This window comes from Leucopleurus acutus (genome assembly GCF_964270905.1).
Source record: "Leucopleurus acutus genome assembly, chromosome: 5".
Lineage (NCBI taxonomy): Eukaryota > Metazoa > Chordata > Mammalia > Artiodactyla > Delphinidae > Leucopleurus > Leucopleurus acutus.
The window spans coordinates 125,107,663-125,134,932 of NC_139147.1; the positions used below are offsets into that span (position 1 = coordinate 125,107,663).

General features: G+C 37.4%; 1 protein-coding gene and 1 pseudogene across 2 annotated transcripts in view; both read left to right on the forward strand.

The window, feature by feature from the left end:
• CEP70 (centrosomal protein 70) overlaps positions 1-27,270 on the forward strand; it is a 79,734-nt gene that overhangs the window by 25,687 nt on the left and 26,777 nt on the right. Inside the window, exons 8-12 of the mRNA XM_082839031.1 lie at positions 5,907-6,076; positions 11,368-11,424; positions 20,812-20,893; positions 20,998-21,086; positions 22,525-22,599. Coding sequence (XP_082695157.1) covers positions 5,907-6,076; positions 11,368-11,424; positions 20,812-20,893; positions 20,998-21,086; positions 22,525-22,599 — 473 coding nt within the window. The remainder of the gene's footprint in view (positions 1-5,906; positions 6,077-11,367; positions 11,425-20,811; positions 20,894-20,997; positions 21,087-22,524; positions 22,600-27,270) is intronic.
• LOC309961600 (TM2 domain-containing protein 1-like) lies at positions 25,451-26,494 on the forward strand (annotated as a pseudogene). The gene has a single exon. The product of its transcript is annotated as a TM2 domain-containing protein 1-like (transcript).

Here is a 27,270-nt window from a genome sequence, read left to right on the forward strand (position 1 = left end):
TTTAAATCCATAATACACACGTCTTCCCTTAATTTCAGACTCACATCCTGCACCCTACTTGATATCTCTACTGGATGTCTAATAGACATCTAGAACTTTTTTACATGTCTAAAACTGAGTTCCTGAATTTCCTTCCCAAACTTTCTTCTTTTAGTCTCCATTCTGGTCCAAGTCACCTTCATTTCTTTCCTGCTTCTCTCTTGGTTTCCCTACTCCCACCCTTGCCTTTTTCAATGTGCTCTCAACATAGTAGCTCAAAACACTCCAATGACTTTCCTTTTTGTTTTTTAAGAGGAAAATCCAAAACTCTTACCATGGCCTTACATGATCTGGCCCCGTGTTACCTTCTGACTTCATCTACTATACCTCTTGCATATTCTCCTCAAGCCACGATGACATTCTTGCTTTTCTTTGAAATTTTCCTTGACCATTCTCACCTCAGGGATTTTGTACATTTTGTTCTTCTTTTTCCCTCTGCCATGCATGCTTTTTTAGAGATAGCTGCATGGTTTGTTTTCTGTCTCCTTACTCAAGTGTCACATCACAATCTCTCAGGGATTCCTTTTTTGACTACTTTGCTTACAGTTGGCAGTCCTATCCCCCACATATCATATTGCCTTCTGTGCTTTGTTTTATCCATAGTTCTTAGCACCATCTAACATGCTAATATACTATATACACTTTGTTTTGTTTATATATCTCTGTGTTAGAATGTAAGCTCCATGAGGGCAAATATTTTTGTCTATTTTGGTTAGGGCTAAGAAAGTGTCTGCTTTATTATTAGTTGTAGATGCTCAATAAATACTTGAATTATTGAGTTAAATTTACATAATATTTATATGGAATATACTTTGTGATTTTAAGTTGTTTTATTACTTTTTATTGAAATAACAATGTTATAACATTGAATACTTAATTTCCTAATGTAAAAAACCTCTTATTTCAAACCTCTGGTGTTTATTATGATTAAACGAAATAAATTTTTTGTAGTGATAACCAGTATTTAGTTTTATGAGACATTACAGATACTTAGAAACATTATATCATTATAAATGCTTTTTGTCGGCACAACACTATTGCACACAGAGAGTTCAGGCTGCCTAAAAGGGACCACTACTCCTCAAGGCAGCATCTGGATGTCCCCTCAGTTTATACTGGCAGCATTGAAAGGATCTGATGAGTTAATATAAATTTCAGGAGCCAGAGAGAATCAGCCAGAGATACTAAGAAGTTCTGGTATGAGGCCTCAGACAGTTGGTGTTCTGCCCTCATTTAGGCTGCCAGCTTGGGGTGGACAGTACTCTACCTGCTGGTATTGATCATCGTTCTGGAGAAGACACTGTCATTCTTTGATGGCCAAGTCTGTTTCTGTTATTCATCAGTCAACAAAATCTTTTACTGTTAGAACTTTACTTTTTTTTTTTTTAATAAATTTATTTATTTATTTTTGGCTGTGTTGGGTCTTTGTTGCTGGGCGCGGGCTTTCTCTAGTTGCGGCGAACGGGGGCTACTCTCCATTGCGGTGCACGGGCTTCTCATTGCGGTGGCTTCTGTTGTGGAGCACGGGCTCTAGGCACGCGGGCTTCAGTAGTTGTGGGACGTGGGCTCAGTAGTTGTGGCTCACGGGCTCTAGAGTGCAGGCTCAGTAGTTGTGGTGCACGGGCTTAGTTGCTCCGCGGCATGTGGGATCTTCCTGGACCAGGGCTCAAACCCTTGTCCCCTGCATTGGCAGGCAGATTCTTAACCGCTGCTCCACCAAGGAAGCCCAGAACTTTACATTTTTAGGTTTGCTTTGTTAGGTTGCTTTCCTCATCAACGGTACATTCAAACTCTCTCTACAGGGAGGGGGATTTTGGAAATATTTCTGTATGCATTTGATTTTGACCTTGCTCTCAGATATAGGACCGTGCGGAAACCTGAAGCTCTTTAACTCATCAACTTACTGATGTGAGAAAGCAGCCATCAGGTGGTACTGAGAGAGGGAGATGAGGGCAGGGGAGAGCAGTGTTGTTTTTTTTCTAAGGACAATGCCTATTTTTTTTCAGAGAGGTTGATCTATAAAAAATCACAAAGTCAAATTATTAAAATATAAGACTTATGAATGTACCAGGGTTTTAGGCAGTTGAAAGAATAGATGCTTGAGGATTCATTGGTAAGAAGTGACTTGGAGTGGCATGTATTTTCTGTCAAGTAGTTCATCTGTTTTAAATGAATTATGGGCCATTAACTTTTTGTTTCAGGTCCCAGAGATTTGTTATATAGCTTATAAATTGGTACAGAGGAGGTCTCATGTTCCAGTCTGCCGTGGGGGACAGACAGAATTAGGATTGGGGTGTGAAAACCTGGTGTTGGGGTAGGGTGTCTATGCTATTTTGCTCAACTGAAATTAGTTGCTTGTTTGTTTGTTTTTTAAGTACCTAAAGGGTACTTTTTTTTTTTTTTTTTGCGGTACGCGGGCCTCTCACTGCTGTGGCTTCTCCCGTCGCGGAGCACAAGCTCCGGACGCACAGGCTCAGTGGCCATGGCTCACAGGCCCAGCCGCTCCGCGGCATGTGGGATCTTCCCAGACCGGGGCACGAACCCGTGTCCCCTGCATCGGCAGGCGGACTCTCAACCACTGAGCCATCAGGGAAGCCTCTAAAGGGTACTTTTTATAGAATGTAACAGAAATTGGCAAACCCAAGGAACTGCTGCCCCTCAATGTTGCCTGATTGTCCAGTTCTATTACAGACTAGTCATATATTCTGTACTGTACTAGTTAATCTGTGCTTTTTTGAGGAAAATGGAAGTGCTCCTGGAGAACAATTATTTCACAGTTTGAGGCACATTTTTCTTCTTTTGGCATATGCTTGTTTCCAATTTTAGAATGGTTTAGTGCTGCATATTTTGCAGTTGAGAGAAAGGAAACATTGATTTTGTGTGTATGTGGCAAAGACATCTAGGAAATTAACAGATGTTTGACAATAATATTTTGAAAGATTGCTCTTGAGAGATTGCTGTTGAGAGATTTCTGGGGAAACGCAGAAACTAAAAGACAACATTGTATTTGCAGTTTCTATGTTCTTCAGTACAGTTTCCCTTTTTCTGTACTTAGCTTCTGTGTATAAAGTTCGATAAACGTTTGGGTCCTCTAAAGATCTAAGCAGATACTTTCAGTTTTAAGTCAACGTGAACAGTATCAGGTAGTTCTCCCTCTTCTTTCTTCATAGAGAGTATATGGATCAGGAAACTGATTTTTACTCTTCTTTTAGTGGTTACCTCAAAGATTAAAATATGCATTCTTGACTTCTCAAAATGTAATTTTACTTTGTATTTTTTACCTTATTCCATGACATTGTAACAATCATAAAACAATTTTTGACATTCTCCAACTTATATTATTAGTGTATATTTCAATTCCATATTTATTTTTATTTTCTCTCCATGCCTGTATTTACTGCTGACAGTTGAAATAGCACAAAATACTTCCTTCCTGTTACTATTTAAACTTTTAAAAAGTAGGAAAAAAATTTAGCTGTATATTCTGTGCCCTAATTATTATGTATTATCCAAACTATCTGATGTAAAGCCACCAAGCTCTTTTTTACACTTCTCCACAAGTTCTTTAGCTTCAATTTTTTTTTTTTTACTTTGTGTTGGATTCCTCTATTGACTTTAGCTTTCTAAAATACACAGGGAGCCATGAAATTGAGTGTTTTTTAGGGCCAAATGAAAAAATAGATCTAATGTATATTAAAGTCAGCAAGATATTCCTAATACATGACTGCCTTATAAGTAACTGATATCTAGGTAGGGAGGAAAGAGATATAGGAAGGATGGCATGGGCTGTTAAAATTGTTACTGTGCCCTCTCCAGATTCTTGGACAGTAATACCATAGAAATGAATATTGCTCCCTCAAGATTCTTAGGCAAGCAAAGCTTTTTATTGAAAGGATAGCTTGAGTACAAGGGAGAAGGTGGAAAAGAGTGCCAACTCCTTGAGGACTTTCAGGGAAAGGGTTTTCAAGGCTGGGTGAGGGAGGGGCCGCACAGTGCCTGATCAGCTTGTGCTCAATTCTTGCACTGGTTGGCATCAAGGTGAAGTTTCAAGTATCATCAACCTTCTAGTTTCAACCAGTCTGGTGTCTACATGCTTGCAGTCAGCAGTTTTCCTCTGGCGGGGGTCTGCTTCCTGCAAAAATAACTTAGGAATGTGTGTCAGGCCTTTATCTGTATCTGTCAGGGAACTGGGAGTTCAGTGACTCTGCTGTGTGGCAGATTTATAGTCCCACTTTTGTCTTTTGGAAACTATGTACATAACATCAGTGGAACAGAGATAATCTTTTATTCCTGTGGGTCTTTGGGTATTATCTCAGAGGCCCAAGCCTTTAGGCAATTTGGTTTTTTGTGTTTTTTTGTCGTTTTGTTATTTATTTATTTATTAGCTGCGTTGGGTCTTTGTGGCTGTGCCTGGGCTTTCTCTAGTTGTGACGAGCAGGGGCTACTCTTCGTTGCGGTGCATGGCTTCTCATTGCAGTGGCTTCTCTTGTTGTGGAGCACGGGCTCTAGGCACATGGGCTTCAGTTGTTGCAGCACACAGGCTCAGTAGTTGCAGCACACAGACCCCATCAATTGAGATGATCATGTTTTTTTTCCTTTTATTCTGTTAATGTAGTCTATTACATTGGTTCAACGTATGAAAAACCCTTTCTTGCATTCCAGGAATAAATCCCATTTGGTCATGGTATATCATCCTTTTAATATGCTGCTGAGTTTGGTTTGCTAGTATTTTGTTGAGTTTTTGCATCATTGTTTAAGGGATATTGGTTTGTGGTTCTCTTTTTTGTGTGTTGTCTGGTTTTGGTATTAGGGTAACACTGACCTCATAGAATGTCTTAGGAGAGATACAGTTGATTCTTGTATCTTGCTTTTACACCCTGCAACCTTGAAAAATTCAATCATTCTAGTTTCATGGCTAATTTATAGAGGTGGAATTGGGACCCAAGTCACTTGGCTGTAGAGCTCCTGCCTGGCTTCCAAGGTGGGGCTGAGGCAGAGGATAAGTTCTGGGTATAGCTGGTGGTTACTGACAGATGGTATGGTACCAGGAGCTGAGTCTCCTTTTTCCCCTGAGGGTCTCTTAAGTCTGTGCAAACTTGACCCTATCCGCAGGTGAACATGTGCTTAGTTATGGCATTGTCTTCTGAAAGTGGTGTGTCTTAGTATTGTGCAGGCCAGATGGGGATAGGGTTTCTCACTGAGCTTTATAAAAAGTGTATTAATAATAACAATGATGGTACTGTTGATTATGAGCTTTCTAAGGACACTGAGGGATGGAAACTATCGAATAAAGGAAAACCAGGCTGGTGATATTTCACTGAAGGCAAGAGAGTATTCAAGATTTACATTCCCTTGTATAAATCTTGGGGTACATATTATTTCTGAACAAATTCCTGGTTTCTCTGAGTTTGCAGTCTACCACATTACATGAATGCCTAAGGTGATTAAACCATCTGAAATCCTGAATTATCGTTGATCACTTAAGAATATTAATTTTAATTCTTGGTTCTTTTTGACATCCTTAATATTGGTCTCTTTCTGATTATTATTTTCATCTAAACATATATATAAAATTATATCAGTTTTATGGAGATTGAGTTCTTTTACTTATTATGAAACCTTGAATGCATGCAATTATAAGCTATATTTTCCCCATTTTACACTGATTTTACTTGTTATAGTTTTTGCATTTCTGACATATCAGTGTTCCTGGAGCTTGCACCCATTTAAAGACAGGCTCAGTACTGAGGTTCTTGAATGAAGCAGCCTGATAGAAATTGTGAGGATAGCTTTGTGTACAATATTGTTCGGACAGCATGTCCTTGATGTATATATCATAATTATATTTTTTGAAAAATTTCTTACAGGCAAAATGTGAGCATTATAAGAAAAAACGAATGGAGCAACAAGAGACTATTGCTTCTTTGCAGAAGGATATCTGTAGATTAACAAAGGAGGACGAAGAGCGCATCATCACTCAAAACAGAGTGTTCTCCTATCTCTGCAAGAGAGTTCCTCATACCATCTTGGATAGACAGTAATGTTTGCTATGTAAATTGATATGTAGCTAGAGTCATCACTTTTTTAAAAACAGATTTCATCTTGGGTGTGGTTATATCTCTTTTAAACTGGTGAAGTATTCCTCTCCCTCTTCTCTGCTGTTTGTTTGTTTTAAATGTCATTAACTTTTTGAAGAAAATGGTCAGTTGTCCTAGAGAAGTACATGCTAGATTTGTCTGTTTGCTTCCTTACTATGTCATTTAATTTATTCTTCTATCTCCTATGTTCCCTCTAAACTGGAAGTTAGAGCTAAATTCAGATGCAAGTATTTTTGGCGAAATACTTCATAGGTGGTAATTTATGCTTCTAATTATAACATATCAGGAGGCACATAATGTCTAGTTGACCTACTCTCAGGGATGATGAGATTGTTCAGGGGTTTAAATAATAACAATCTGATCCTTCCACTATAAAATTTCTCATCATCCTTTCATCTAATGGTTTCCCCCATTGATGATCTTATTTTCAATTCTGCTACCCCTTTTTTTTCTTTTTCTTTTTTTCCCAGAAGTCTTCCATTAAAAAAAAGAACCTTTCCTTTTGAATAGGGGCTATTTGGTTGCCCTATATGGTTTGTTACAGGGAAGTGCAATGCTCAGTTCTTTCATTTTAATTCTAATTTTTTAGAGTAAGCAGTGGTGGCCCTAATGATCTCCAATGATAAGCAATAAGACTTTTTGTTTGTGCCTCTCTCTCTTTTTTCAAAGGTTGTTATTAACTCGTGGGCTTTTAATGATCAAATTATCTTGTCTTTGGCCGGTGGGATCTTTATCATGTTGGTATTATATCCCTTAGACCCAACTCCATTAATCTTTGTTAGATTTCTTACTTTTAGGCAGAAGATACATCCTGAACATTGTTTTGCCCTAGGAGCTCTTTTGAGGAATGGAGTTAGGTATTTGTTAAAACTAACACTGAACATTTAAAATTAACTCATTTAAAATGAATTAATTAGACATTTCTCAAAAGAGCTCTTGTTCCTTTTAGTCAGGAATGGATTTTAGAGACCACAGTTTGAGTGCTTAGGTTGCTTATCTTACGTTGTCATTGATTTTAGGGCTTTTTAGTGGCAAGTACCAGGAACTATATATATTTCTGAGAAAAATTTCTAACTGAAGTTAACACTACTGGGTTTTTATTTAAACTCTGATTTTACATTTGTAACGGTTTTCTTTTACACTGAAAATCCTTATTCCTAAGAATAATATAATTATTTATTTGCTTTATCCTATAATATAGAAAACGTTTCAAAATAATAATACCAGTATTGCTACTAACAATAAGCCAACTGAATGAAATTTAAATTTCTTTGCAATTATCTTCGACATTAATAATATATTCCACTATGGGTACTATATTCCACTTTAGTCAAAATATAGTGTTCTAAAATATCTTGAAATATTTCTTTTCTGTGTGTTTGTGGCACCAAATTAATATACAGTTAGGTTTACTTGTTTCAGTTTGTTTTCAGTTTTTAGGGCTGGCTTTTAAAATTTATTTACTTTTGAATATGTAAGACGTTTATACAATTATAAAGTCAAAACTGTAATTATTTATATTTGGAGAGGTTTTGTTTTCATTCCCGTCCCCTTAACCTATTCCTTACTTCTCCCTATAGATAACTTTTTTAGTGTTATTTTTAGCAAATACAAACAGTATGGATATTATATTTCTTTGTATAAAAGATAGCACCTTGTTCTTTTCACTTAATAGTATAAACTAGTTACATTTTAACTAGTCTTATGTGTTTACATAGTAGGATTGGGGATTTTTACTAATTAGGTATGTCTGTTTTATACTATAAAAGTAAATGAAGTCACATATAAGTTAAAAACAAGTTGAAACTATAGATTGTTTCAATAATTATTTGAGAGATAATGCACACATACATGTACACAAATATATATATACAATTTTTATCCTTTTGAAGGACGAACTAGGATAAAAATATAAATAATAAATAATTTAAATAACAAAATGTAGTTGGAGCTAGGTGTGAATAAATAGAAAAGCAAAGAAAGGAAAATAGGAGTAAGGAAGAACAAAAAGAAGGAGAGAGATAATTACAGTGGGAGAATAAGGTAAGAAGAGAGATAGAGGAAGAGGAATGAAAACAAAAACAAAATAACAGGCACTTTGAATGAGTGAGAGGGCAAGAAAAAGGGAGAGAAGCATTGAGAAAACTTACCGAGTACCAGATGAAGTCAAGCTAATTCAGGTGTGAATTTGTCTGATGGCCTAGAGATTCTCCACTTCATTTGGTGTTTTTTTTTTTTTTTTTTTTTTTGCTGAACGCGGGCCTCTCACCGCCGTGGCCTCTCCCGTTGCGGAGCACAGGCTCCGGACGCGCAGGCTCAGCGGCCATGGCTCATGGGCCCAGCCGCTCCGCGGCACGTGGGATCCTCCCGGACCGGGGCACGAACCCGCGTCCCCTGCATCGGCAGGCAGACTCCCAACCACTGCGCCACCAGGGAAGCCCTATTTGGTTTTTAATAAAACAAATTTTCAGTTTGAGCACAGAACTTAAAAATTGTGAATTAACCCTTATATAAAAATGCATCAGTTGTAGCCACTACAGCTATTGTCAAAATTTACAGAGGCATTGGGACAAAACAGTATAGGACATACACAGATGAGTAAAGCGATGTTTGCTGCATTTATGGACCTGATAGCTTGTTGGGTAGATAGACACATACTCAGGTAAGTAAAATAAAAGGCACATTGGTATGTGCTGTAATGGTAAGGCAGACAGGATACTAACTGGCGTGGCATGAGGAAAGCTTAGTTTCCACTGAGAAAGATGGGGATGACCAGAAAGACTTCATGAAGGAGGTGACTTGTAAACTAGATTATTAGGAACTGTAGAATTTTTTTAAAAACACAATAAAAGAGTTTAATAAGGTGTCCAGTTTACAAAATAAATCTATAAAAATCAATAGCTTTTGTTTTACACCAATAATAACCTAGCAGAAAATGTAATGGGAGGAAAATTCCATACACAGTCATAACAGTAAATATGCAATACCCAGGAACAATTCTCCTGAGGTGTGTTGAAGTCCTAGACGAATGCTTTAAAATTTATTTGCAGACGGGAAGACATATCATGTTCCTTAAAGGGAGCAGTTGATGGTAGTTTGAATTTTGTGTGTTGTAATTCTCATTACATTTGTATTAATTTGTTCTGGCATCTGTATTCCCCATGATGCTGTAAGCTCAATGAAGCCAAAGACTCCGTGTCATTCCCTGCTGTGTTCTAGTGCATGTCCAAGAGGAATTGTAGTTTTAATAGACGTTAATGAGGAAAAGGGTATTCTAGTTAGAGAAATATGGTGTCTGGGAAACAAAACGTTTTTGGGAGTGGCAAGTAGTCCAGGTAGTCCGAGAGGTCTGGAGCGTAGGGTGCACAAGGTGATGGTATCTTAGGAGACAGTATGGAAGGAAAGGTGTGCTGAAACTTTGAGGGGCTTCAACTCCAGGCTGAAGAGTTTAGGTTCTACTTTCTGTGTAGCAGGATTAAAAAAGCCCAGGATTTATGAGCAAAGAAATTAAACCCAGAGACAGACAAAATTAGTGATCGGTTTTAATAGTCTAGTTGGTAGATAACAGAGGTCTATAAAGAAAAAAGAAAGGAGAGAGATACTGCAGAGATGGACAGGAATTGTCTAGACTGACTGACTGTAGATGTTGAAAGAAGGAGAGCAGTCAAAGATAGCCAGATTTCAAGCTAGGTTTGGGGAATGGGGAAGGAGGATAATGGGTTCATTTACGAACATTAGGTACTTTATGTCAGCCACAGAGAGATATCAGGCCTACAGTTAGAAAGGCTGAACTCCAGAGAACTTTAAAATTTAGAGAGAGAAAGAAGAGACAGAAGAGGAGTTACGTTTGGGTGTCAGGCTAACCAAGGAACAAGAGTGTTTGAAAAAGGAGAGGGTAGTAAGAAGTGTTACATGCCACCTCATTGGTTTGTGTTTGCCTTCCCACTGTCTTATTTGCTCAGAATTCCTGGTAAGTCCTCTTTAAAAGTTTATTGAAAGTAGAGGTAACAGTCATTCAGGATGAATGAAGTTTGCTATGAAGGAAAAAGATAGAAATGGAATGGTAGCATGGGGGAAGGAAGGGGTGAGAGGGCTTGTGAAGTATATAAAGGAAATTAAAGCACATTTGCAGGATAATATGAAAGCTGGTACGTGTTGGGATGGGGAAAGTTGAAGAGGAAGGATAATCTGGAAAGTTATGATATTAAAAGCACAGTTGGTTGAATTAGCGCTGAAAAAAAAAGTTTCCCAAGATAGGAGTGAAATACTATACATTCTTGCTTTAAAAAGAATAATATGTGAAAGTATAGTGTTATTTTATTTTTCTTTGAGGATTTTTTGAATTACAAAAGCAATATGTGCTTTTAGAAATTCAAACAATATAAAAGTATGTAAAGTAAAATGTTATAGACCTGCTTACCCCTCCTAATTTCCACATCCCAGAGATAACCACTTTTAACAGTTTGGTTTTTGTCCTTCCTAGTGTTTCACAGCAATAGTGCTGTTGGCTTTTGGGTGGGACCATTCTTCACTGTGTAGGGCATGATGAGCATTCATCATGTTCATTGATGAACTTTTAAGCATCGTCGCCCCCTCCCCAACTATTCAGTGTGACAACCAACACTGTCCCCTAGCTGTGGTATTATCCCTCAGCTAAGAACCCATAGAATTCATTTTCAATACATATACAGATTCATTTATAACTATTTTCCTAAAAAAATAGAGTAATATTATACATTTTGCTATGCAACATTTTTAAACCTTATCAGTTCGCATTAGGATGTAGAAATTTACATTGTCTCTTCTCATGCCTCTTCATTTTCTATAATATGGATGTGCCATTATTTATTTAACTTTTCCCTTGTTGACAAATATTTAGATTGTATCTGAGTTTTCACTCATAAATAATGGTGCATCAAGCAACTTCGTTCATCTTGAGTTACAGCCTTAGGCACATATTTCTGTGGGAGTGATTGCTAGAGGTAGAACTGTTTGGACAATATGCATTTAATATGTTGAGATTTAATGTCTGTGGTTATTTAAAAATATATACATTAAAATTAAAATATATGGCATAGTGTGATACTTGCTTCTGGCAAAAATCACTTAAATTTTTTATAAATTTGCAGATAACATGTATGTTTATCACTGTAATTTGAAATTGTATAGAGAGAATAGTAAATGTTCCAATACCACATTTTGAAAATAATTCAACTTATCTGTTTTCTAGGTTGCTTTGCCTAATTGATTACTATGAATCTAAAATTAGAAAATTTCATAAACAAAGGTACGACTAGTCCTGTATTACAATTTTTAAAGTTATTATCGAGTCATGAATTACAACAAAAGTTTCTATGGGCTTTTGAAACAAATATACTTTGGAAATCTACCTGATATATGTGTAATTTACCTAATATGTTTAACTACAAATTTCTTTTTTTATAAAGATTTTCAAGACTGTACTTTACCACTTATGTTAAAGTATATTGTTGCATTTATATTAAAATATGTATATTTAATAATCACCAAAGTATCGGTCACAGAAGAAATAGTATTTTTCTTTTGTTGAAGTATTATAATTTGTTCTACTGATGTCATCTAACCACTAGATAGTTACTGAGTATATCCACAAAGCGTGTAGGGTTGGATTAGCTGCCTGCCAAAGTACAGCCTAATTAGTATGCAGATTTATATGAGATAAAGATTAAATGTCATAGTGAAAAATCAAGTATATAGAGTAAAACAGTTGTCGCCTCTGATTAAAGAAATAATGGTAAAGTTTAAAAATAATGGTCTTTGACTAACCCAAAATAGTTGAAAGATATCTAAGGCCAAATAATCTAAAGTGCTTTAATATAGTCATTAAAACAGTGGCTATTCTGTTTCATTGTTTATAAATGGAACAGTTCTTTTAACAAATATTTGAGCACCTACTTTCTGCCAAGTTCTGTTTTTGTTACTGAACAGATAAAATAGATAAACTAGAATAAAGCAGATAAGTTCTCTGCTTTCATTAAGCATATCTGCTTTCATTAAGCGTACATTGTCTAGTATTCTTGCCCCAAGAGTACTGACTCCAGAAACTCAGTAGGACTGATGGCAGAGCTGTGCTGGTTGCTGATTCCTTCTAGCACCTTGGGGACTCTTAAAAAAGAGCGGGATGGAGGGAAGAAGGGAAGAAAGAAGTGAAAAAGGAAGGAAGGGAAGATGAGAAGAGAACAACTAATGATAGAGCAACTCCTTGCTTTGTTCTATTCAGAAAGTAGTATTACACCAATTAACTTCAGGGACCTTCTGATTTTCAAAACTGTGTCTTTTAGATGGTAGGCATGGTGTTAGATAGATTCTAGAGACAGGACAAGGTTTTGTTTGTTTGTTTATCTTGGCTGCGTCAGCTCTTCCTTGCAGCATACGGGATTTTTTTTTTTTTTTTTTTTTGCGGCACACAGGCTCTTCGTTGAGGTGCGTGGGCTTCTCTTTAGTTGTGGCGTGCTGGGTTTTTTTCTCTCTTCAGTTGTATCGCGTGGGCTTCAGAGTACATGGGCTCTCTAGTTGAGGCACGCAGACTTAGCTGCCCTGCGGCATGTGGGATCTTAATTCCCCCACTAGGGATCGAACCTGCGTCCCCTGCATTGGAAGGCTGATTGGATTCTTTACCACTGGACCACCAGGGAAGTCCCTAGGACAACGTTTTGAACACAATTCTTAGCTTCCAGGAGTTTGCAATCTAGTAAGGGAAATTAAATGTAAACACATTAATAGTTAAAAATTATATGAGACTTAAAAGACACTAAGGCATAATGTCACAATAGAGTAATTACTAAAAACTGTACAGACAGTAAGTAATACAGGAGTCGATAACAGGAGCAAATTTGTTTTAGATGGAGTAACCAGGAAAGCCATTACAAAGCAGATGGGGGTTGTGCTTGAGGTTGAAGAATAAGTAAAATTTGGGAAAGCAGAAAGGCAAAAAAACCCCACTGCTTGTATGCTTTGAGCAAAAGTTCATAGATATAAGAGAGTAGACTTTTTTATGGTACTATAAGCCAGTTTGGCTGGGCTTCATACAGGACCAAGAGTGAGCTATAAATGAACAAAAAGACATCATTTGCCTTGGAAAGAAGGAAGGCGCTTTTTCCTTTGATACAGAAAAGCTGGTGATGAGGTTGTAGGTATGTGTATTAGGTGGGGTTCTAGAGAGAAACAGAACCAATAGAATGTACATTTATATGCAGAGAGATATTTATTTTAAAGGAGTTGGTTCATGCGATTGTGAAGCTGGCAAGTCTGAAATCTGTGAGGCTGGCATGCAGGCCAGAGACCCAGGGAAGAGTTGATGTTGCAGTGTTGAGGGTGAAGGCAACCTGAAGGCAGAATACCTCCCTTCTTGAAGATTTCAGTCTCTGCTCTTAAGGTCTTTAACTAGTTGCACAAGGCCCGCCCACATTATGAAGGGTAATCTGTTTTATTCAAAGTCTCTTGATTTAAATATCACATCTAAAGAATACCTTATGGCCATATCTAAACTGGTGTTTGACCAAGTAGCAGGGTACCATAGCCTAGCCTAAAATGAACAGTCATAGTATGTAAGAGTAAAGGGAAGGCAAATGAATAATTTCATTTGAGAGGTTGTGAACTGTTAAGCTTGCAGAATCAGGAAAATAATGAAAATGAGCAAAGCAGGTTAGGTGGGAACTGTGGCAAATTGGAGAGCTGTGTACCATCAGTCTCAAGGGGGCAGTTAAACTGTACACTCTGTGAGGAATGTGAGCCCACTGTAGCTAAATCTGCTTTTTTGAGAAGTTAGAATGTTAGGTTTATAAATGAAATCAGACTTTTAATGTTTGCAACTAAAACTCAGTGCTCTACAACATATTATACAGTCCAGGCTGAATATTATTTGAAACCTTTGTTCTATATCGTTAATAAGTTGTAATCTGGATTCAGGACTTGGTTGACTTTTTTTCTGTAAAGGGCCAGACTGTATGTATTTAGGCATTTTAGTCTGTATAGTCTCTCACCACTGCTCAACTCTGCTGTTGTAGCATGAAATGAGCCATAGACAATAAGTAAATGAATTGGCATGGCTGTGTTCCATAAAACATTAATTTAAAAAAGCCTGCTAGATGTAGCCCACAGGCAACAGTTTGCTGACCACCAATCTAGATGATGAAGAGAGAACATTTGGGATTCGTAGTAAGAGTAGAGAAGATTTAGTATAGCCATCATTGAAATGTCTTGTGTAGAATGTGGTGTGAGAGGTTGCCTCTGAAGTTGTGCAAACTGGCATTCTCTGACTAAAAATAAAAGGATTGAGGCCATTGGTGGGGGGTGGTGTTGAATCTGGTTGTCAAGAGTTTGTAGTGAAAATCTGGGATTGAGGAATGAGGACCTTGGAGGAAAGGAATTACTTTTTTGCTTAGCAATCCTATCATCATTGGTCTAGCTGAAGTGAAATATAATACTTTGGCCGGTGCAAACTACGCTCAGGTCAGATACTTGGACTGAATGTCTCATTAAGGGAGAAGGATATAGGAAGAAAATAGGGGCTGCATTATACATAATGTTCTCACAGGTGGAAAATTAGAAGTCACTTATACTTTGAAGTGATGAAGAGTCTGCCCTGAGGAGAGTTTTTCATAGTTCATTGACTGAACAAAGTTTATCAGTCTTTTTTCTAAGAGTAAATACTAACTTGATAGATTGTAGGAACTTCAAGGTGGATTTTGAGATCTGCAAATAGGTTATTAGTATCACCTGAAGAAGCAGGAGTACTCTAAAAGGAGGGTGTAGAATTAACTGACAAGTATTATATTACTAAAAAAAGAAGGCGAAAGAGAAGGGAAAATGAAGGAAGATGGGCTGTGATTTGGAGGCCTAAGTGGGATAAACAGGAAGCACAGGAGGAGGACGTATACACCTGTAGAGCTAGGGGAGCAAGACCAAAGGAGGAAGACAGATGGGACATGGGCCTCTTGCAGAGGTGGAAGCCCTCTGTTTAACACTCACTTTTTTTTTTTTTTTTTCGGTACGTGGGCCTCTCACTGTTGTGGCCTCTCCCGTTGCAGAGCGCAGGCTCAGCGGCCATGGCTCACGGGCCTAGCCTCTCTGTGGCATGTGGGATCTTCACATACCAGGGCATGAACCCGTGTCCCCTGCATCGGCAGGCGGACTCTCAACCACTGCGACACCAGGGAAGCCCAAACACCCACTTTTTAAAGGCAGTGTTGTCCAAAGTTTTTCTCTTCATGAAACACAGAAAGTGATGTTTGTGTACCACACTGGGGTCTGTCCAGTTGTCCTGAGGGCTGAGAGAGATGAATATCTTGGCACCTTTGTAATCCCTTTGCACAGCACACCTATGGCACGCCATCTGGACCCTCATTTTAGGGCTCAGGCTTGAGAAGGCCTCCAGAGAGCTCATGAAAGGCAGTTTCTGAATACTATGGACTGGTATTCCTTTCTGCCTCCATACATGAGAAAACTCAGGGAAAGCAAAGGAAGCTGCAATCAAAGCAGCAGATATTTGAATACAAGTGTTAAGCAGTTGGAAATCTTAGAAAACTGCAAACATGGTATAACCTCTGAAACAGAGGAAAAGTAAATTTTAAAACGATAGGCTCTCAGCTATGTTGTTACTTTACCTACTTTTTAAAAAAAAATTTATTGAATTTATTTTTGGCTGCATTGGGTCTTCATTGCTGCACGCGGGCTTTCTCTAGTTGTGGCGAGCAGAGGCTACTCTTCGTTGCAGTGTGCGGACTTCTCATTGTGGTGGCTTCTCTTGTTGCGGAGCACAGACTCTAGGCGTGTGGGCTTCAGTAGTTGTGGCTTGCGGGCTCTAGAGCGCAGGCTCAATAGTTGTGGCTCACGGGCTTAGCTGCTCCGCAGCATGTGGGATCTTCCCGGACCAGGGCTCGAACCCATGTCCCCTGCATTGGCAGGTGGATTCTTAACCACTGCACCACCAGTGAAGCCCCTACCTACTTTTCTTTACCCAGAAATATATATCACTGTAGATTACTATATCACTATATGGTAATATAGATTAATATATCACTGTAGATTACATGGAATATATTGCTGGCTTTTTCTATTAGTATTTCCCTGGCTTGGTAGATAGATTAAAGAGCCAAGGAAAGTAACGTAGGAATAAAACCTACAGGCCTCAGATTGAATTTCTTCTGAGATGTCAGAGACATTTGGAAAGTTACCCCAAGGAAAATAGTTCTATAATGAATTAGTAAAGTGAAGTCCCCTTGTCTAATTCCATCCTTCTTTTTAGATAGAAATTTTTAAATTGGTCTTGGGAAATGGAGGCAGGTGGATTTGAGATTAACCTCTGACTGAACATGGTTTGGATTAGGGAAGAGAATAAAACACAGGATTTCTCTAGTTTTGCTCTTTCTCTCTACCCCTAAGGAGCACGATCTTCAACACTGGGCCCCTCCTGAGGCTTCTGGAGGCCATTGGAGAAAGGGTGGGAGGAATTTGTCTGTGGGGATCCCATGTCCAAATGAGAGTTTGTGGATGCTTAGAATTATGTTTTTACTTCAAGAAAACCACAAAATCTGTTAATGCTAAATAAAGAACTACAGGAAAAGAAAGTGAGGATTCTTTACTGAAACTCATTTCCCTTTAGGTCTGCATACATTTAAAATTGGTCTCCTCTACTATATTCATATATTAGGTTTCTCTTGAGAACAAGTATAGCCATAGTGGCAGGTATTTTAGAGTATATATAGGGAATGATGTGAGTGCATAGGCTTTGGAACCAGAGAGATTTCAATTTGAATCTCACTACTACTACTATTTGCGTGACTTTGAGCAAGTTAAATAACTACTCAAACTCCTCACCTGTTAAATGTGAAATAGTTTGTATAAAACATCTATTTTAGTACTTGTTATATAGAGGCTACTCAGTCATCCTTATTTTAGTCATCTTTCCTAAAATGGTCATTTGTTCAAGGCTAGCATGTGTTTTAGAAGAAGGTCTGAGGGATATATTAGTACAGCTGTCTCGAATAGAAATGTAATGCAAGCCACATATATAATTTAGCATTTTCATGTAGCCAAGTTGAAAAGTAAAAAGAAACCAATGAAATACATTTTAATATATTTTATTTAATATCCAGGTTAACAGTACAGTTAGTCTTTGTAACCCTTCCATGGCTCAACCAATAAGCATTGGCAAAAAACACAAGATTGTTAAAGTCATTTTGTTTCAGTGGTTCTGCAAACTGGTATAGTATTTACACAGGTGCTGTATAATTTTAACAACTATATTCATGACACTGTCATAGTCTGCTTCAGAAAACTGAGCACATTTCTAATATGTATTATACAGTATAACAAAGCAATGAGAAACATCAGTTTTTTGAACATTCCAGTAAATCTGGATTTTTGACGTTACAAAGCTAGAGCACCTTCCATTGTGGAAAAAAATGATTTTTTCATATCTAGCTGAAATTCTTCTTTGATAGATATGTAAAATTCAAAGACACACCATAAGTGTGATATTTTTATTTTAAGACCTCAAATTGTCAACATTTCTTGGTAAATCTGGAAGTCCTCTGAGACAGAACATTCCCAAAGTGTTAATTGAGATATGATTCATCTAAAGATAAAGAAACGTATTTGCAGTTTTTAAAATTAAATCAGTTCATCTTTGATGTTATAAGAAAGGTCTTGTATTCTCCAGGCAGTTGTTCATGGACTTAATTGAAGATCTTTCACTTTTTTATAAAAATAACTTTTGTTTTCTCATAATTTTCCAATAAAATTTCCATAACAAATAATTTATTTCATGTAAGGACAGTTTCTGTTTTTGTGCAACACTTCAAAATGTTTTATAGGTGGCCAAAATTATAAGCTCAGATTTTGCTAAAAAATTATTTTAAAAGTTTTTGTTGTATGGTTAATTTTGGTTTCGGTGACTTTAATTCTTTTTTGACTGTTGAAAGGAAACTTCTTAATATGTTCATTATGTATTTGCTGAAAATGCGTCCTATCGTCATCTCCTTTATTATCCTAAAAGATTTTTTATATAACAACTTTTTAAAATAACAGCTTTATTGAGATATAATTCACATGCCATAAAATTCACCATTTTAAAGCATACAATTCAATGATTTTTAGGATATTCACAGAGTGTGTCATCATCTCCACAGTCAATTTTAGAACATGTTCATCACCCCATTGAGAAACCCCGTTGGCAATCACTCCCCGCCCTGAGCCCCTACTCTGCTGCAACACAACATCACAAAATATACAATTCCATTTACATGGAATGTCCAGAATCTGCAAGTCCATAAAGACAGAAAGTAGATGAGTGGTTGCCTAGGAATTGGATTGTAGTGGAGTAGGGACTCAGGGCAGAGAGGAGATATGGGGAGTGATTGACAATGGGTATGGTATTTCTCAGTGGGGTGATGAACATGTTCTAAAATTGATTGTCGAGATGGTGACACAACTTTGTGAATATCCTAAAGGGATATCTCATTGTGGTTTTGATTTGTGTTCCCCTAAGGACTAATGATGACTGTCTTTTTATAGGCTTATTGTCCATTTGCATATCTGTTTTGGAGAAATGCCTACTCACATCCTTTGCCCATTTTTAAATTGACTTTTTTGTCTTTTATTGTTGAATTGTAAGAGTTCTTTATAGCAAATTATAGTAGCATTCATTAGGAAATTTGTGGCATACGTTCTTTCAGTCTCTTTTCTTTACTGTTCCAATTATTGTACTCTCAGATGTTATCATCTCCACTTGATTCTGTTAAAAATCTGTCCATAATTATTTTTTCAACTAAAAAAGTTTAGTTCTTATAATTAAAATAACTATATTAATTATCAATTATGATTTATATAGGCATCACCATAAATATAGTATCATAACAAACACCTTACAATGTTATATTGGTATATAGGAAAAAAAACATTCTAACTGAATCAGTCCTTTGATACTGACTAGACTGGTGGTGTGTTTGTATATAGTACTACAAACTACCCACGCACCCAGTGCACAGCTAGGCCACAACATTAATACCTTAACATGATGCATGGTAGTGGTATGTAGTCCTAAACAATAAAGTCGTGTTTAACAGAAGAATATTTTACACTGCTTCAGTTTTTAAATTTTAATTAAAATGAAATAGAATTGGGCTTCCCTGGTGGCGCAGTAGTTGAGAATCTGCCTGCCAATTCAGGGGACACGGGTTCGAGCCCTGGTCTGGGAAGATCCCACATGCCGCGGAGCGACTGGGCCCGTGAGCCACAACTACTGAGCCTGTGTGTCTGGAGCCTGTGCTTCGCAACAAGAGAGGCCACGACAGTGAGACGCCCGCGCACCGCGATGAAGAGTGGCCCCCGCTCACCGCAACTAGAGAAAGCCCTCGCACAGAAACGAAGACCCAACACAGCCAAAAATAAATAAATAAATTTATTAAAAAAGAAAAAATGAAATAGAATCAAAAGTCTAGCTCTTCAGTTGCATTAGCTATATTTCAAGTGCTCATTGCCCGTGTGTACCTAGCGTTTACCGTATCAGACAGCCCTGTGTTAAGTGTATCAGGATTTTAAAAAACATTAATACTGATTTTCTAGTACTTTATAGCTCACAGAATGCTTTGATATCTTTTTAACTTTTAACACCAATTCTGTGAGGTAGATGTGACAGACATTATCAGATTATTAATTATCAGATTATTAATTAATTAATTGATAGATAAAATCAATTAATTAATAGATAAAATTAATTAATAGATAAAATTATCTATTTTATAGATGAGAAAACAAATTTTGAGAGACTGACCTACCCAAATAACACAACTGGTTAATGGTGATGTCAAGACTTGAATCAGGGACACTAAGTCTGTGGCCTTGTCCACTTATACTCTGCATTTTTTTAAAAAATAAATTTATTTATTTATTTTTGGCTGCATTGGGTCTTCGTTGCTGGGTCTTAGTTGCTGCACGCGGGCTTTCTCTAGTTGTGGCAAGCAGGGGCTAGTCTTCATTGCGGTGCGTGGGCTTCTCATTGCGGTGGCTTCTCTTGTTGTAGAGCTTGGGCTCTAGGTGCACAGGCTTCAGTAGTTGTGGCACGCAGGCTCAGTAGTTGTGGCTCGTGGGCTCAGTAGTTTTGGCTTGTGGGCTCTAGAGCGCAGGCTCAATAGTTGTGGCACACAGGCTTAGTTGCTCCGCAGCATGTGGGATCTTCCCAGGTCAGAGCTCAAACCCGTGTCTCCCCTGCATTGGCAGGCAGATTCTCAACCACTGTGCCACCAGGGAAGTCCCTGCATTTTTTGATATAGATATTTTTGTGACCTAAAAGTACTAGAAGGAAAAAACAATATGCTTTGTTTATTCATTCAAGAAGTGTTTTTTCACCACCTCTTATGCCCCATATTCTTCTGGGCAGTGAGATACAATGGTGAACAAGACAAAGTTCTGGTCTTCATGGATCTTACCTTCCAATTAAGGCATTAGTGAACAAATATACACTATAGCACTAGGTAGTAAGTAGTATGTTCTAATACCATTTTCTGTGAGAATAAGTAGGAAATTTAGCTTAAATTTTAGTTCATGTTTAGGTTATCAAACGCTTATTGTGTTGATTTGATTTTTGTTAGCTAGATTTTTTTTTCATAAATACACTGCATGTATCTTTTCATAGGCAATATGAAGAAGATGAAAGTGAGTCAGAAGAAGACTACAGGAGTCTGAGTGCTTCACCCACTTATAAAGGCCTTCTAATGGTATGGGGACTATATGACTGATAAATACTTTTTTTATAAAGCAAAATGATAATCTAAGTAATCTCCCAGGAAAGTTAACCATATTTTTATGAAATGTGTTGCAGTCATTACAGAATCAACTCAAGGAATCGAAATCTAAGATAGATGCACTTTTAATTGAAAAGCTGAATCTCCAAAAAGATTTGGAAACCAGGTGAGAGAAACTTGTCATTTTTATTTAACTTCCATTTAAGCATAAACTGGAATTTTGAATATTAAATAAATCATTCTGTCCCCTTTACTCTAAAACTAATGTTGGGGACCTCATACTCATACTTATTTTAGTCATTTGTCTCTCATATCATGGAAAGAGCAAAAATACATACATAGGCAAGGAAAGTGAGAAAATAGGAAGAAGATAAAACTGGGTAGGAACTCAGAATATATTCAGTCTTATGCCAGCAGGTTTCCCTTTCCCAAATAACTTTATTTTTTATTTCAATTGTTTTTTCCAAATTACTTTAGAATGTCTTATTACCTCATCATATGCCTGTGTTGTGGGAAGGGGGGGAATTAAAAAGTTTAAATGGCATACAACAGAAAGGTTTATTTATGTACATCATACAACCACAAAAGGATGGCACTCTACCTGTTAACAGAGAGTAATAAGGAATGCACACTGCTGAGACTTTTTTATTCAACAAATATTTGTTGAATACCTATTGTAAGTTAGACATGGCCTTAAGTTCTGGGATAATATATAATAAGCAAAACAAATACCTTGTTCTTGTAAATCTTATACTTTAATGGAGAGGAGACTGATACCTACAGTAAAAACCATTTCTATAAAGTTTAAAAGCCTGCCACATAATAATGTGTAAATTTATGGTTATTTGAATATGAGGTAAAAATTTATAAAACATGCATGGGAAGAATGAAGAATGAATTTCAGATAGTGGTCACCTGTGGTATGGGAAGGAGAGCAATGACAGTAATCAGGGTCACACATGGAGTTTTAAGTACATGTATAATGTTTTAGTTAAAATATTTGAAACAAATTACTATTCAACTTTGATAAAGCTTGAGGGGTGGACACAGTACTATTTGTCTTACTATTCTCTATTCTTGTCCGTGCATTTGAGATAATTTACTATAGAAACAAGTAATAGATTAATAACAATAAAAATGGGTAGAAAGTTTTGAACAGGGAATACACAGAAGAAGAAACCCAATGGCCAATAAATACCTCATTAGCAATCATGAAATTTTTTTTTAATTAACTAATTTATTTTGGTTGTGTTGGGTCTTAGTTGCTGCATGTGGACTTAAGTAGTTGTGGCACGCGGGCTCAATAGTTGTGGCTTGCGGGCTCTAGAGCACAGACTCAGTAGTTGTGGTGCACGGGCTTAGTTGCTCCGTGGCATGTGGGATCTTCCTGGACCAGGGCTGGAACCCGTGTCCCCTGCAGTGGCAGGCGGATTCTTAACCACTGTGCCACCAGGGAAGCCCAGCAATCATGAAATATTTTAAGAATTTTTAAGCATATTTGTGACAAGTAACAGGGTATACACTATTGTTTATTATTAAATATCTTTACGGTATAGTTTTATTAAATAAAAATAAGTGCGTTCAACATGATTTATCTTCTACAGGCCCACACGGCATGAATTAAGACTTTATCAACAACAGGTGAAGAAGCTGGAGAAAGCCCTTAAGAAAAGCATCAAGTAATTATATTTTACCAAAGTTAAAAATTTATTAAGATTTTGTATCTTATTATTTATTTTTATTATCTGTCAGCTTACCCCATAGTGACCGTGGCTCAAAATTACCAGGCTGATGGGGGGAAATGACATTAAAAATGGGTATTTCTGGTTCCACAGTTTTAAAGGTTTCTACTGTATTGCATTTGGCTGTATATGCATCTTAAATAAGAACAAGGAAAAGGTAATTGTCTGATATAATAAAAGGCAAAGATTTTAATTAGAAAGTTGTCTTTGAAAGTCATGGAGGAATTGCAAGAGAATCATTGAAATTAGAGGTGACAAGGCCCAAATTTTTGTTGGTGGTAGTTATGACATGAATAATATATAGCCTCATTGTATTTTAAAACTAAAGGTTGGGGCTTCCCTGGTGGTGCAGTGATTGAGCGTCTGCCTGCCGATGCAGGGAACACGGGTTCGTGCCCCGGTGTGGGAAGATCCCACATGCCGCGGAGCGGCTAGGCCCATGAGCAATGGCCGCTGAGCCTGCACGTCCGGAGCTTGTGCTCCGCAACGGGAGAGGCCACAACAGTGAGAGGTCTGCGACGGCAAAAAAAAAAAAAACAACTAAAGGTCCCAGAATGAATGCAGTGTGTCATTCATATCCACCACCTCTCTTTCATGACTTTGAAAAGCATGTACTCAGAGGAGTTTCAAAAAGTTGGTCTTCAAATAGTGGTAGTATTTTCTGAAGATTAGCTATGTGTACTCTTTGATTCAAGGGAATGGGACTTGAAGTAGTGCAGTGAGCACTGAGATTAAATATTTTAAAAATGACATGAGTTAAAATATGCATTAGGTGTATTAAATCAGTTGTATTAGCATATGTTGATTCAATTTTCAGTGACAGCTGTTTCCTCCTTATGGCAGCACATGCCACAGTGAAAGGGAAGTATAGTATTCTGGCCATCCAGGAATTACATATTAAGTTAAATTAAGGAAGGAAAACTAAAAAAGAAAAGAGAAGTGAAAGGTTTGGAAAGGTTGCCTTCATTCATTCAATTAATATTTTTTCCCTTCCTACGATTGCTTGATATTTTAGGTACCTGTAGTACCTCTTCCTATATGCTTGGCATTCTGCATACTGAAATTACAGTGGTAAATCAAGTAGAAAAGGTTCTTGCTCTCATGAAGGTTATGTGAAGGGGGAAGGGCAATGAAAAAATAAATGACAATTTAGATATAGTATAAGTACTAAAGGTGAAATAGTGTGAGAGTTGCTATTGTATGAGTTTGGACAAGAAGTGGTAGTGACATGGTCAAAGGTGGCAGTAGTGGAGATAGAACTGATAGGACTTGGTGATGGATTGGGGATATAGGCAGCTGACGGGGGGAGAAAAATCAAGAGTCAAAAAATCCAAAATCCACTAATCAAGACTAAGTTTTAGTCCTGAATAACTAGGTAGTTGTTGGGGCATTAGCGGAGATAGGAAAATTGGTCAAGGAGCAGCTGGGAACAGGAGGATGTAAGGGAGATAAAAAGTCAGAGAAGGCGTAAGGGAGGAAAACTTCTCAGCCTTCTTAGGGTCTCTGGCTGGGCCTGAAAATTAAACTGACAAAGACAGATTAACATGAGAAAAGTATGTAAATTTATTTAATGTAAGTTTTACCTGACCTGAGAAGAAATGAAGACTTGAAGAAATTGTTAAGCTTGAGCATTTACTAGGTTTGACGAAGAGTGGAAAGTGGTGGGAAAATGTGATAGTACAAAAGGGTATGAGCTAAGGGTAATAAACTGGGGGAAATTCAGATTCCTTGTCTTCAGAGATAAAGATGCTCCTTTCCTCTGGGTACAGGGAGGGCACCTGTTGCATGAGGGTCTTATGGTCTGCTTCAGGGGAGAAGGGGGAGGTCAGAGTCCTTCCTGCTCCTGCCATTTCTCAAATTCCTTTAGCTTAAAACATTTCTTATGTCAAAGTGGCATATTTTGGGTTTTTTGTTTGTTTTTGTTTTTGGCCACACCATGGGGATTGTGGGCTCTTAGTTCCCCAACCAGGGATTGAACCTGGGCCACGGCAGTGAAGCCCGGAATCCTAAGCACTAGGCCATCCCTCAAAGTGTCATATTTTGGAGTGGCATATCCTGATCCCCTTCAAAGGAATCTTAGGACTTCAATGTAAATGTATCAGTGAAGATACTCACACACACAAAGGCATGCACATATATTCATAGAGATATCTAGTCGTTTCCTCATTATTCACAGATTGCATATTTGTGAATTTGCCTATCTGCTAAAATTTGTTTTTAATCCCCAAATCAGTAGTGGTGGCACTTGCACAATCATTCATGGATGTGCCCAGTATACACATTTTCAGCTGCGGAACAACGTGATGCTCTGCCCTTTTGTTTCAGCTTTCATAATGTAAACAGTCATTCTTTTTGCTGTCATATGCCACTTTTATTTTTTCATTTTTTGCTTTTTGTTGGTGATTTCTCCAAGATGGTCCCAAGCATGGTACTGAAGTGCTGTGTAGTGTTCTACACACAAGAAGGCTGTGATGTACCTTGCAGAGAATATACATGTGTTAGAGAAACTTCATTTAGGCATGAGTTATAGTGCTGTTAGCCATGAGTCCAATGTTAATGAAACAACAGTATTTAAAAAGATGTCTTTATAAACATTAACACACATAAAACAAGGTTATATATATTGATCAGTTGAGGAAAATGTGACCAGAGGCATGCAGGAACCTGATCCTGTATTTCCCCTAGCAGCAGTGGTTCAGTCTTCACTAATTCAGTGTACATGGTGACTTTATAGAGTATAACTACCATGAATAATGAGATTTGATTGTGTATATGTTTTTTGTTATTCATTTGGGAACTGGTTTTTAGAGTGACTTCACTATTAGACTTTAAAATTGTGATTCAGAACCAATCCCTGCTATGTATTCCTGTTGAATTTTGAAGAAATGATTTGCATTTTGAATAAAGGATTTGTGTTTTTTTTTAGAAATTTACATTTGGAATTTAAAAAAATCTGTCATTAATTTGTTTTTAAGTTTGGAACTTTTGTAGTATCTAGATGTGAAACAGAATTAGGAATGTTAGATAACTTGCCCATATTGCACAGGAGGTGGTATGTGGAAGAACTTGGAAAGAAATCAGGTCCATACCCAAGCATTTGGACTCTCAAGCTCACACTCTTAACCACCACACTGATAACTAAAACCAAACAGAACACCCAATGAAAAAAACTTTTTCAATGTAAAAAATTTTCAAATTTTTCTTTTCTGCTGGGGCAGAGGTAGAATATTTTTTTCAAAGAACTACTGTGATGTTAGGGAAATAATCAAAAATAAAAATCTCCAGGGGGATGCGCTGGTCCCCAGCATGGCGGCCGCTTGGCCCTCCGGGCTGGTTGCTTCCAAGACTGCTGCTGCTCGGCTCCTGGCTGTCCTGTGGGCTGTGTCAGTAACCATAGGACCTTGGGGAGCTGCCGCCGGCGGCAGCAAGGAGTCACTTAAGTGCGAGGACCTCAAAGTGGGACAGTATATTTATAAAGATCCAAAAATAAATGATGCTACACAAGAACCAGTTAACTGTACAAACTACACCGCTCATGTTCCATGTTTTCCAGCACCCAACATAACTTGTAAGGATTTTGGTGGCAATGAAACACATTTTACTGGAAACGAAATTGGTTTTCTCAAGTCCATATATTACCGAAATGTGTTTGTTAAAGTTTTACACTGTAGGATTTTGTGGAATTGGGAACCTAATTGATTTCATTCTTATTTCAATGCAGATTGTTGGACCTTCAGATGGAAATAGTTACATTATAGATTATTATGGAACCAGACTTACGAGACTGAGTATTACCAATGAGACATTTAGAAAAATGCAGTTATATCCATGAATATTGTTTAAAAGAAACAGATTTGGGCCTCCTTGATTTTAATAGAGAGCTCTCTGTGTGTAGATTTCCAGATTTTCCTTTTTCCGTCTTCACATACCACATTATGGATTCTGTTTAATTTTTTGTTGCTGATGTTTTTGTTTTGTTGTGTCAGTTAAAAACATATTATTCTGTGATTTATTTAATAGAACTTTGAGATTTATATGATAATACAGTCTTTCTTAGGCTACTGTCTCTATGAGATAGATAGCTTATTACTCTGATATTAATGTATTTTCCAAAGGCAAGTTGCCACTTGTCCTTTTCGCTTCTGAAAAATAAAAGTATGACTTATTCAAAAAATTAAAAAAAAATCTCCTGTCAACCCAGTGAATCCTCTCCACATATGTAGGAAAAAAAAGAAACAGTTTTATATAACAGTTGGAATAAATATCCAGCCAGACTGCAGTGTGCATTAGAGGCAATCTGCTAAAGATATTTCAAAGACCGAAAGAAATCTCACCCTTTAATATAGCCAGGCAGATATGCAGTCCATTACATACATGGAATTGTCTTTAGCCAAAGGAAAAATGAAACGTATTGTATCTTCATGACAAGGAGGAAGTTACAAGTTAGAACCAGGAGCATAGGCTAAGCTCCAACAGGGAAAAGGAGACAAGGCACCCTCTTCCCTGATGTCCACCTTTGAAGAGATGGTTCTAAGGTTCCCAAGAAAGACATTGCTAGGTATAAAATTGGCAGGAGGCTTACGTAAATTTTAACAAGATCTACATACT